Source organism: Corylus avellana, chromosome ca10, assembly GCF_901000735.1.
Source record: "Corylus avellana chromosome ca10, CavTom2PMs-1.0".
Taxonomy (NCBI): domain Eukaryota; kingdom Viridiplantae; phylum Streptophyta; class Magnoliopsida; order Fagales; family Betulaceae; genus Corylus; species Corylus avellana.
This window is the reverse complement of record NC_081550.1, coordinates 4,858,467-4,872,313: the sequence shown is the minus strand read 5'-3', so window position 1 is coordinate 4,872,313 and position 13,847 is coordinate 4,858,467. Positions and strand designations below refer to the sequence as shown.

General features: G+C 35.9%; 1 protein-coding gene across 1 annotated transcript; it reads right to left on the bottom strand.

Moving 5' to 3' along the window:
• Positions 1-2,905: 2,905 nt before the first annotated feature.
• LOC132164196 (protein transport protein SEC23 D) lies at positions 2,906-13,298 on the bottom strand. The gene is made up of 14 exons (XM_059574633.1): positions 12,861-13,298; positions 12,542-12,607; positions 9,285-9,338; positions 9,017-9,189; positions 8,664-8,850; positions 8,389-8,534; positions 8,157-8,311; positions 7,741-7,822; positions 7,513-7,628; positions 5,896-5,994; positions 4,928-5,051; positions 4,316-4,593; positions 3,734-3,948; positions 2,906-3,629 (listed from the first exon to the last, which is right to left on the bottom strand). Exons 1-14 carry the CDS (start codon positions 13,186-13,188, stop codon positions 3,418-3,420), a joined length of 2,235 nt encoding a protein of 744 aa, XP_059430616.1. The 5' UTR covers positions 13,189-13,298; the 3' UTR covers positions 2,906-3,417.
• Positions 13,299-13,847: the final 549 nt, after the last annotated feature.

Below are 13,847 nucleotides of genomic sequence, written 5' to 3'. Positions count from 1 at the left end.
TCCATTTCACTTGAAATAAAAAATATTTATTTAATGTAAAATGATGGGTAATATTGTCTTAACATTAAAGTTTAAGGACACAATTTACAATATTACTCTTCATTTTACACTAAATGAATATTTTCCATTTCATTTGAAGGTTCATGTGACATTTATTATTTTAGTCATAAACAATTAAGATTATCTATCAAAATTTATTACTTAATTTATTTACCACTCAAAAAGTTCGTTTGAAAAAAAGAAAAAGAAAAAAAGTACATGTTTGGTAAAAAAAATTGAAAGTGCTTTTAAGGGGATTGGGATACCCAGCAATAGTGATAAAATTGCCCAAGGATTTTTTTTTTTCAAATCTTGTCATTCATTCTCATCCAACAGCCATAAATCCACCATGTGTCCCATCCAATATAAAATAATAAAATATTATTATTTTTTAAAAAATAAAAATAATTATCAAAAAATATGGGGTGGTTTGGCCACCCCAACTCAGCCACCCCCAAAGACCGATTGGAGGTGGCTTCGGTCACTCCCTAGGGCTAAACCCATAAATTTGATTTATGGGTTTGGCCTAGGGGGTGGCCGATCCACCCCCTAGGGCCCTAAAGGGTGGCTGAAGCTACCCCTAAGGCTGAACTGAGGTGGCCGAATCACCCCATATTTTTTAATAATTATTTTTATTTTTTAATATTTGATTTTATATTGGATGGGACACGTGGTGGATTTCTGGCTATTAGATGAGAGTAAATGGTTAGAATTTGAAAAAAAATCTTTGGGCAATTTTTCACTATTGCAGGGGATCCCAATCTCTTTTAAGAACCCAAAAATAACTAAAACGCACTTTTGGCAAAAGTTTTAAGTGTGTTTTGATTATTTTTAGAATAAAAAAGTCAAATAAGTACTTTTTGAAATTTTTACGAAACATATTAGCTTTTGTTCGGCACAACTTTTTAGGTACTAAAAGTACATTTTAAGCTCTCTAACGTAATCCAAAAAGCTTAAAAATAAAACTTTTGTTAAAAAAATGATTTTTGACTTAAAAACTATATTTTTTAAACGCAATCTCAATCATACTAGTTAATACTTAGTAAAATAAGGCTAAGCATGGCTATTATAGACTATAATGGAGTACATAAATTCCGAGGCAATAATGAACTTTTTTTTGAAAATGGGCAAGTTGTTGGAATATGATTTTTTTTTTTTTTTTTTAAGCCAATAAGAAGAAAAGTGTTACATATGGGGTTTTTTCATTCTAATCAAATGAAAGAAATAATAGGTGACCAAGTGGGAGCCACATATGAGAGATTTAAACAGTATAAATTGCAGGTACTTCTTCGCGTTGTACTATTCCAAAAAGTGCTTCAACAAAACTCGATTTGTTTGGTAATGTGTTTTAAAAGAACGTGCTATTCCAAAAAAGTGCTTCAACAAAAACTCAATTTGTTCGTTAACGTGTTTTAAAAGAAAATCTATCCATGATAACGTCTTTTCTGTCTAGTCATAGAGTTAAAAGATTTTTTTTTTTTTTTTTTTTTGAATGCTTGGGAAATTTGGAATGTACTTGGGAGCAAGTGGCCATTCATTAGCCTCAGCCTACTTCATATAAAAACATTGGATGTGTGTCTTTTCTATCTATTCATAGAGTTAATATAATTTTTCTATGCTAAAAAACAAACAAACAAAAAGGAATATTTTTTTATGTAAAGTTCTTAGGTGTCTTGTCCGCTTGCATAAAAAAAAGATGGGATGGGGGAATGAGAATATTACTTCATTGTGTAACCTCATTATCAAATAGTTAAAAAAATAAAAAATAAAAAAAAATCATACTTTGGCAAATAGATTTAGATTCATGAAATTCAGACGAAGAGTTAGAAACGAGGTGCGGGTATTTGGATGTCCGAGTTGGTTCTTGGGTTGCCTAAGGTACGGAGCCTATTTGCTTGGACATTTCGAAACCTGTACCCCTCTCATTACTTGGCCAAATTCTCTAGAATATATAATTAGAGTTTTATTTCCATCATGAATTAGGATTACAATTTACTATTTTTGAAAAAAAAAAAAAGAAAAGGAAAACTTCTCCCACAACCAATTGGATTTTAAAATCCAATGTTTCTAGTTTCTTGATGACGATTGAATTTTGCTCTCCCTCTTTTGTTAAATATTTTCTTTTTATTTCATTGGAAGGAGCAGACAAAGAGGCAAAACCACTCATTCTTTGAGGGTTTTGCTTCCTCTCCAGCCTTTCCTTGATAAATACTATTATAATGACAATGTTCGACTTCATTTTGGATCCAAATTTGGTTGGGAAATTTGATCATTTTCTATTGGAATCCTATATTGGATACATTACAAGGGTTAAGTGGTGTCTTGGATTCCTAGTGTTCCACTAATGTGGAAAATGCAGTTTTTGTTTGAGACAACAAAAATAGTTAATGTAAATAAATCTAAAACGGCTTTAGTTTGTGTCTTGTGTGCACAAAACACAAGATTAAGGTGCAAGACATTCACAACTATTGATATGACAATCTCAACTACCATCAAGTGGCACGAAATTCAAGCCTTACTCATCTAAAGCTATAGGCTTAAATTTTTGAGACAAGATGGTAGAGTAATGTTACTAAGCAGATTGTTATACAACTGTCATATAATTGAGATGGCGTAATAGTGAGTGCTGATTTTCACTATCACATTATCAAATTATATGACAGTTATGTAACAGTCTACTAAATAACATTACTCTTCTTAATGTGACATCAAAACCTCACTCGAGGACTTCACCACCTAATCATCCCCCTAAACAAATTATATCAAGGCTGATGCCGATGTGCAACAAAGTGTTTATCATTACCAACGCTATTACTTTTCTTTTTTCTTTTTTTTCAACCAGACAACATTTCAACAACTCTGTGCATGGATTATTACTGCTGCATTTTCAATGCGCTTTATTCATGATCACGGCCTACTTCAGCCATTGAATCTTTGATGAAGTTCTCTAAAACAAACAAAAAAGAAATTGTAATGATTGCTACTGTTCCTCAATGAAATGACTAATTTCATTTCCAAGCATTGTGAGGAGAAAAAGCTGAAGAAAAAGCAACTCGTCCTTGCCCAGTTTGATTCAACTATATTCCTGTTTTGAACAAAAATTCTCAATGCTGCGACGTTGTAGTCAGTATGTCATCTGCCATAAAATTTGCACAGTGAGGCTTCCAACCGGCAAAAAGCCACCACTGTATTCGATGATTAGTATAAAACTTGTAAATCTTGATTGGCAAAAACAGTTTGAAGTAGAACTGGTTCAAAGAATCAAGATTCAACTTGTTCCTTGTCTGATTTAAGCACCCCTGATGAATATGAATATTATAAGCTGTACCTATTTTTCCTGAAATTGAAATCTGTGATTGGGTTTCTGGTACTTGCCTTCTACTTCATGTATTCCAACACGCTGTGTGTAATATCTTCCAGGAAGGAAACAAAACCCATGACGCTTGTGAGGCCACTTCCATCAACGTCCTGTTCCTCAATAAGATAGTTCTCAAAAACTGTGGCATCATCCTGCCCTCCCCTGATAAATATGAGTTTGGGAGTGATGCATCTTTCTTGCTTTAATTTGTTAATACTCTTCCGCAACAGACCTGAGATGTAATTTGTATTAAAAAGTTAAGCACAACTACAATCATTTGAACCCAGAGCAGCTATCACTTTTCTAGGAAAGGAGCAACAAGTGAAATAAACTTACAGTCATGAGGAGGAGGAAAAGGAAGTGACGGGTCCGCTGTTGAAGAATAGAACACAATAAGAGTTGTAAATGCATCAAGGAAAAATATCGGACTACCACTCGTAAACAGTGCAGCACGATTCAATGAGTGGCGCGGATATGCTTGTTTATCTGGAGTAGAATATGACAGCAGCATCGGATACACGGCACGGTGAAGGGAGCTTGGTTCCAATGCACTGCAACACAAATTTTACAAAAATGAATTGCACAATTAATTTCTGAACAAAGAAAATTACACGAGTGATTCTTCAAGGCATCATAAATATAAATTTTAACATATATATAACTTAATGTAGAACTCAGATCACAGTGAATAGAATACAATAACGATGCCAAAGTGGACACCAAGGTCAGGCAAAGTGCGACCAAACATTTGATCTTCCCCCACAATCGACATAAATGCTAAACTAAGAATTCATTGGATATGATTTAAGGACAATCATCCCATTTTCTATTTTTTGTATGACATATAGGATACTAAATAGCTGTTCAATTACCCGAGGTTAGAAAAGTTGGAAAAATATGGATATGAGCACCAATTACCTGAAAAGGCATTGCAAGTAGATACGGTAGTCTGGGTGAACACCTTCTTCATGGAAACGGAGAAGAGGATTTCGAAGCAAAGCAAAAACCAAGCGAGGTAAGGGCTGTAGTTGTGGGCATTGTGAGAATGAGACATCAATCTGAGTAGTTATAGGACTTCCATTCTTGTACTGAACAATTTTATAAGCATCGTTATACTGAGCTGTGAGGATCACCAGCCAATCGTGTAGCAACATCCTGCCCTCCCTAACCCCTTGCTCTAAAGAGGCCACTATAACCTACAAAGCAAATAATATTTATTAGTCAACAAGTGCTGAGAATGTTGAGTAGAAGGGTAGATAACGTTCTCTTATTTTCTACTGTGAAACTATTTTGTATTCTGTGACCTTTATAAAGTTGGTGCAATTTGGTGAACAAATCATTCTTGTTGAAAACTCTCTCAGTATTTTACACCACTCAAATCTTGGAGTCCACTTAATTACTTGAAAAGAAACAACACAAGTGCTAGGACAATTTTCATTGAAATTTTCCGTGGTACAATGAAGTAGAAAATCAAGAAGAATGAAAGAAAAAAATTGAAATAACATTAACGGGGGCAGTTAAGAAAATTACCTTATGAACAAGTAATGATAGAACTACTTCAGGGACAACAGTATCATAAAGCTCATTAATATTCTGAGCTGTTCCATATTGCAAAGTTCGAATCCTTAGTCGTCGTTTAAGGGAATGCTTCGGTCTGCGTTAACATTCACTGCGTCAAGCTAAGCCCTCAAAGAGCTATCTTAATAAGCAAGATTTTGAAGAAAGAAAAAAATTTAAGAAACAAGAAACAACTATGAGAAAAAGCAGAAGACATGATGTGGTGACTACTAAGGCACAAATACATAGACCAATAGAGATGAGTTAACAACCTATAGAGCAAAACCATAACAAACTGGAGAGAATGCCATTAAGAATTGCAGTCTTCCTCAAAACCAATCACAAATCTCCTCATGCCTCAATGTAATTTCTTCAGCTCAATGCAATGATCAATATTGAAAATATCAAGGGAGGCAATGAAAAATGAGAGGAATATTCTGAAGGTACCCAACAAATTTCAACTTTTAGTCCCTATATGGTAGTGTGCCGACAATGTAGATGAAAACAAAGGGGGATAAGAGTGCCTTAAGAAGAATAATTATATGTGATTACAATCTTTGCTTCGACATCTTGCTTCCTCTATAGGTCAAAATATCTTGGTACACAATCAAAAGCTTAACTTGTGACCTTAGGGTTCTAGAATTTGGTGTTCAAGAGGGGTTTGAATGAGTAGATGATCACGCAAGAAGCCAGCTTAAAGGCATATTCTACAAGGCCTGAAAGAAACACCGTTGAGATTCAGCTAATGGCAAAAACATGGATCACAGTCAAATACTCACAGGTCTCCCACCTAAGAAATTAAGTAATTATCTAATTAGCACTGCAAACTAATAGTTGATATCCAATAGTAAATAATTTAGATGTTTGGTCCATTCATCTGAAACAAGAAAACACGAATGTCTGTAAGTTTATCAACAGCTGTTCCGTGGGATCAATCATACCTAGTTGCAGAATCCAATCCCGAATGTGAGAGTTCCTCAGGGGGCACTACAACTGTGTATTGAAATGCAATCTGTAGTGTAGGAACTTCTGATCCATGTCTGCAAAAGAATAAAAGTAGGGCTATGATTAGAACTGTGTCATGCGTCAAGCAAGAATTTCATCTACACTTGTCCCATGCATTAAGCAAGCAGTCTTATTTGGGACTTATACTCTTTGGGCCTCTATTGAAATGAGAAATGGATTGGATTTCATATACCCAAAATCATGATATACGTTTACAGCATAAAAGAAGAGAGATTCACAGAATGGTAAACTGCCAGTGAACCCAAACAAGAAAACCGTAAGAATGAAAAGTAAGGGAAAGAGAAGGGAGGAGAGAGAGAGTGAGAGAGGCATGGTTGGAATAAAATTTGTTATCTATAAGGGGTTAGCTTGTTGTATTTGTAGAGTCTGATGTTTGGTTGGTAGTAGTTAGACCTGAGCATTCGGAGACCAGAGGCCACTGAGAGCATGCAGTGTCCAAACATTCGTGAGGGGGTATTATTAGTACTCTTGATTGTGTAGAACAATATATACTGTCATTAGCCATCAGAAATGGCTGGCTTTGTACTCTATTTTCTTCGTTATGGTAGAACTTGTGTGCAAACTGTGGATGTACCTCATGTTGAGGGAATTACATAAATCTTTGTATTTTATTTTGTATTTTCTTTACTGTTTTCTTTCATGTTCATCATTGTGTGCGTTGTTGAGAAGGGATTTTCTCCCAACATAATACTCCATAACTTTTAATAGATACTTTGTCCAAGCTTTACGCAAATTCTGAGTTCCAACCAAGTGGCACTTATGTTCTCATATTTACAGCACAAAAAGAACATGTTCAAGACTAACCCCCTGCCCTTTCTCCTTTTGATGCCCAAAACAGAAAATGAATCACAATACCAATGTATTATCTTCATAGCATGTCTGGCAATTTTTTCCTTTTCTTCTAAATAATCTAGAGGCGTGCATTTAGTAGATCATTTGTTCACCATCTATAAACTTCTTTAATCAAGGGGTAGTTTCAAAATCAAAACAGTAAAATTTTTTCACAATGCGTAATTCATCAGACTTGGAAACTTAAGAATCAGATTTTGTACACAGGGCTATGTGATTTACGAATTAGATTTGACCAGAGATCATTAAAAAAAAAAAAAATCTAAAATATTGAATCTTGAGTTTATGTCTCCTTGAAGGAGTTAAATTTAAGGAACTGGAAATCTTGGATTATATTCAATTCTGGCATTTTGAGATTAAAACAGGAAAGTTGATGTTAGAAAGCACTTAGTAGTTACATATTGCTGTCCACAAGTCTTAATGCGCATATGTGTGTGCCTGTGCAATATGTTACACCAAAAAAGCATTGACAACAATGTAAGATTTATTGGAACTGACAGACTTTAACAGGCTTGGGACCATCGAACTTGCTTGACAAGGAAATTTTCAATTGATCAATAGGATTTCCCACCCCTTTCTTTTTCTAGGCTATGCATACTGATTATACTACAATCATCAAATATCAGCTATGTTTTCAGTAGAACTATAATAGCATGATGGAGATCAAAAATAAATTTAAGTACCTTGAAAATCCAACATTATTGGCAAACTCAAAGTCATAAGCATATGTGGCATAAGAATCACAACAAATAATGTGCTGAACATTTTCATACTGTGGATCTGGGAAGAAATGGCCATACTGCAAAAAAGATGAAGAGAATAATTTTTTTTGATAAGTAAAAAAGATGAAGAAAACATTCTAAGCAAATTGTTACAGTGTCATTGTAACTTCAAAAACATGGCACACTCACTGAGTTTCCAGGTTTGAATTCAGTAGATGTCCTCAATCGCAGAATACAACCAAATGCATATGGTCGACTTAGCATTCGGTACCTGCACAATGAACATGTCACAATATTAGCATGACAATAGAAATAATAAAATATGGACCATTAGCATCATGTTGCTCTCTTAATTTAAATTTGAATTACAGAGAAAAACATCCTATTGCTTCGTTTTATTGAAGGGTGAAAACAAATTTAGTACATTAATTTTCCCAATAAAACAGGTGTCAATATGTACAATTGATAATGTAATCAATTCATTGCATTGTTCCTGCAATTTAGAACTATCAAACCATCCTTTTCTAAAGAGGTTGGCAAATGATGCCCTTTTTAAAATACTCATAAGAGCCTCAACATTAAATTCTACAGCATACTATACTCACATGTCTTGAGGAAGAGTGGAATCATCAGTATTCGAATACAAAAGTAATGAGCCACCACTTTCAATACTAAGAAACTTCAGGGATGCCAAATCTGTATACTCGTTCGTGACAGCAAATATGTCCACACAAACACCTGCTTGAACAGCAACAGCAGCCTGTAACATATATGTCAATGCTTACATTTCCCAAAAATATAGGGTACAGGTAATAACCAAAAGTTAAACCATATTACCAGATCTTTGTAGAAAGGTGTCTGCTCGGGAAGTAAAGCACGGTCTGCATCCTCTCCTTTACTAGCATATTGCTCGCCATACCGCCTCGTATCCAGCTGCCCAGCTCCATAATCCGGAGGCCCAGACAGAAAGGCAAAGATTCTAGCTGCAATTATGTTCAATGGAGACAACAACATATGTAATGACCTTTGAAAGTAAATGATATGCTTAAGATGATCACATAAAATCTGAGCAAAAGTAGAGTTGGATGAGTTTTGAATATCATCACACACACCTAATGCAAATGTGCTTCCATATTCTGATCCAAGGTAATTGATAAGGGCTTCCATTGCCACCCCAAAACCTCGCCCACCCATCAAAACACCATCCATCCCTTGACCTGCTGCTGTGGTTCTCTCCCATGAAGTTGTAGGTCTAAGGGTTTCAAGTGCAGATGCAATTCGGTCTTTACAAGTTTCAACCTGTTCCCAAGTTGCCAATTGTAGAGCATAACCAATCACTTGATTTAAGAAAAACAAACACACACAGACACATACACAGATGCAAGCACACACAGATCAAGGAATAAATGAGAGACAAAACCCCAAGGGAAAAAGAAATGGAAACGAAACCCCATAACAGACATACCGGAGCCAAGAATTGTAGCAAAGGCATGACATCATCGAGCTCGATTGGCAGGGTTCCCTCCATATCAGGTGGAATTAGAACATTCTTTACCACTGGTATAGGTCCTTGAACATCATACAACCCTAGTTTGTGGCTGAAGGTAGCAAGCCCAAACAATGAACCAGGTCCAAGAGCTGCAATACAAAATATAGAGAAAATTCAACCTTCCAAAAATAAAGCTCAAGCAGGAAATAAATCAAATAATTATTTTCATTCAGCAATTATCAACCTTCTAAAGCGGCCAGCAGCGCACTTTTAGTAAGTTCCAAAAATTCTTCCGAAGCTGCAGTTACAATTTAGGAGAATCAAATGATAAGTCATCTTTCAAAAGAACCATAGAAGCATTTACAACTTATAAAGGAAAAGCATTGTTTAGTCATATCTAGTAATGCAGTCATTCTAACATGCTTAAAATTTGAGTGGAAACATGTGTAGTAGAGAGAGGAAAATGAAAATTAGAAAGAAAAATCATTTATACATATGGACGTTTACAATTCTCAACCCCTTTCTTAAAAAAAAAAAAAAAAAAAAAAAAAAAATCTAAACATCATTAAAAGCGAAAAGCGCAACTAAGAAATATACAAGAGAAACACTTAGCTACAAAGAAAAAAAAAAGAACAAGAAAATCTTGAAAACTAAGCACCAAAGGAGCTACAAATGCAGCTGCCCAAATATAAAGAGTATTAATGAAAAATGACTTAAGCTTCATCAACGTCATCTTGTGGCCCTCGAATTCAAAGACACCACAAAAGGCAAGAAGACACCATCTTCCACATGGCAACACTTTGAGTGCTACCACTAGTCCACCAACAAGCAAACAAGTCAACTACTCGTCTATGTATAACTCAAGACAGCCCAAAACGACTAAATAAAGCATTCCATAAGGCACAAGCAACCTTATAATGAAGAAGAAGATGGTCCACAAACTCCCCGTTCCTCTTGCTCATACAACACCTATCGACTACAATGACATGCCGCTCCTTAAGGTTGTCCATGGTAAGGATCTTCCCTACGACTGCCGACCAAGCAAAAAAAGTCGCTCTCAAAGGAACCTTGGTCCGTCAAATATTCTTCCAAGGGAAATGAATGTCATCATTACAGATAAGGATACTGTAGAAGGAGCTAACAACAAACAACCATTTTTTGAAGGGGGCCATCAAATATTGTCTTCACCTTCCCATCTCACTATATAGAAATACAACAAATTAAAGAACAAAGCAAAGACATCCACCTATTGTGAGCTACTCTAATAAAGCTTACGTTCCATTGAATGGAACCACTAGAAAGCTCCGAATGAACTGCTACAGAAGCATCCTTCACACGAGCAATATTATATAAATACAGAATAGCTTCCTTAAGGGCCTTCTTCCCACACCACATATCATGCCAAAATCTAATCTTGAAGCCATCTCCCATCTCAAATCTGGTATGATTAGAAAACATCCTCCAATACCTCCTAATATTCTTCCATAACCCCACCCCATACAGCTTAGGAGGCTCATTACAGCACCACTCATTGCCAAATTTAGAATCTACCACAACTCACCACCAAGCCTCTCTTTCATGCACATAGCGCCACAACCATTTCCCTAAAAGAGCACAATTGAAAATCAATAAGTTCCTAACCCACAACCCTCCCTTAGAGATCAGAGAGCAAACCTTGTACTAGTTAATCAGGTGAAATTTGAACTCTTCACCTAGCCCACCCCATAAGAAATCTAGATGAGGCTTCTCTATGTGGTTTGCAACACCAATGGGAATGAGGAAAAGATAAATTGTGGCTTCCCACATTGCATGGGTGTGGGAAATGAGATGTGCTTATATAGAGCATGCTCTCTTTAAATGGTATGAGGCATTTTGGGGTAAACCCAATAATAAAACCGTGCGGGCTTGGCCCAAAGCGAACAATATCATATCATTTATGGCAGGATGTTACAGACATGAAGTACATAGGTAAATTGAAAACGGTGCTCTTAATAAGGATAACCCTGCCAACCTTAGATAAATACATTATTTTCCAACTAGCTAACCGATGTTCTATCTTTTCAACAACACCATCCAAAATAGACTTGGCCCTAAAGGAGCCCCAAACGAAAGACCAAAATACTTCTAAGGCAAAGAAGAAACCCCACAACCCAAAAATGCCAGCTAACCCATCCACATTATCAACATTAGCCACATGAACTAATTTTGACTTAGCCAAATTAATCTTCAAACCAAAGATAACTTTTCAAAACTTAAAAAGAAAGCATGCAAATAGCAAAGGTGATCAAGATTGGCCCCACAAAAAATCAAAGTGTCATCCGCAAACAACAGGTGTGATATGTTAACCACACCAAATCATAAAAACCTCCAAATAAAATGGCTTACCATTAGCAATTGGCAATAAATGCTTCTTTCTTAAACTCTTAAACCCTTAAACTCATTTTCAAACTTCTAATTCAGAGTCACTGGAATCCCATCTCTTATAACAGCAACTCAAGTAACCTTAATTCACAAAATACTGCAATAGTACTAGAACATGATGAGAACATCTAAGACTCGTTCGACTAACCAACAACTTCAATCAAGCAAAACTAGTTTTTTTTTTTTTTTTCCACTCAAAAAGTACGCCAGATTTCTACATTACTTACCATTACCTCATTCCATAATAAACCAAAGCCATAAGATACAGTCAACAAACCCCTAAAGCTAAACGAAAGACCAAAATACTTCTAAGGCAAAGAAGAAACCCCACAACCCAAAAATGCCAGCTAACCCATCCACATTATCAACATTAGCCACATGAACTAATTTTGACTTAGCCAAATTAATCTTCAAACCAAAGATAACTTTTCAAAACTTAAAAAGAAAGCATGCAAATAGCAAAGGTGATCAAGATTGGCCCCACAAAAAATCAAAGTGTCATCCGCAAACAACAGGTGTGATATGTTAACCACACCAAATCATAAAAACCTCCAAATAAAATGGCTTACCATTAGCAATTGGCAATAAATGCTTCTTTCTTAAACTCTTAAACCCTTAAACTCATTTTCAAACTTCTAATTCAGAGTCACTGGAATCCCATCTCTTATAACAGCAACTCAAGTAACCTTAATTCACAAAATACTGCAATAGTACTAGAACATGATGAGAACATCTAAGACTCGTTCGACTAACCAACAACTTCAATCAAGCAAAACTAGTTTTTTTTTTTTTTTTCCACTCAAAAAGTACGCCAGATTTCTACATTACTTACCATTACCTCATTCCATAATAAACCAAAGCCATAAGATACAGTCAACAAACCCCACTTGCTAACAGCTCAACCATCCCAACTAGCTATAGAAAACGCATTGTCCATATTCAACATTAAACAAGAGTATCCCCATCCCAGCAAGCAAATGTGCATTGCAATTCAATTATTTGCTGATGTAACGGAGAATCATTCTGTTTAACTCGAGAACTATATCAATAACATTAAAAAAAATTAAGTAATACTCTTACATGACAAATCTACAGCTGCAACATAAACTGGACGTGCTTGCATCTCTTCTTCCTCTGGTCCTTCCGCTGCAAAATGGAAACCAAACTAATTAATATCCCAGAATTTATATTAAGCCAATGAGCTCAAGTAACTTACCAATCAAAAGAATTAGAAGAAGAAAAAAAAAAAGAGCAAATAAATCTAAATTCTGGATCTCAAGCTCTAGTAAATGCTCCACAAAGATTCTAAGATGTTAAATAAAGAACAAATAACAATAATAACAAATTTTATTTCATTTTCCAAAATTTTCTGAGCATCCAAACAGAGACAAGGACTGACCGGGCAGCTCGAGATCTATAAAAGAGGACATCATCTCAGGGCAAGACTGGGGGCGAGAGTATCGAGCGACGGCCTTGGAGGAGAGGCCATTGAGGGTTCCACAAAGCGCGCAACTCCAGGACCACTGCTCCAGCTCGCAGTAGGTGTTGAAGTAGGCCCAGCAGTTCTCGCACCTCGGCAATAGATTCCCGTCCGATCCGTACGCCGGAGCTTGACCGTTCTCGTCCTTAGCCGCGAAGGGAGTCACTGTCAAACCCCATGGCAGCCCCGACCCCTCCTGCGCGCCCGGGTCGATCGGAAACCGTGAGACTGTGGCACTGACCGCCATACCTGAGAAACACAGAGGTCTTTCCACACGGCCTGTGCTTGTCCTTTCCTTTTGTTTTCTCGGGAAACAAACGGGGAGGGACTAGGGAGGAACATGGGGACGGAGGGTGTAGGTTAGAAGGGGCGCACTGTGCGGCGTACGTTAGCAGTGGCTGTCCGTAGAGCGCCACATCGGGAGAACCAGTGTGATGTTGCCACGTCAGAAGGCAATAGCTGATTTGGCATCTTTTTTTTTTTTTTTTTTTTTCCTGATTTGGCATCCATTTTGAGAATGCATTTTATGGTTACAATTTAATTTACTTTTATTAGCTATATGTATATATAATGTCAAGTTATTTAAATTTTTTAAATAACATAACAATATATTTATTATGTAACATCATGTATATAATTATATTTATATGGAATAAAATAAAATTTTAACTATAAAATAACTCCTATCTATTTAATTTGAAATTAAAATGATGCTATTCTAATATATTTAAAGTCTATTTACATTTACGATTTCAAAAAATGCGATTTAAAAATAATGTGAGACCATAGTATATTTAAAAATAGAATCCCGATCAATTTATTAAACTAGAGTGAATAATGGAGAAAAATACTACTATTATGCTTTTGCCTTCATTTTTTTTTTTTTAGATAAAATTCCAGAGCATT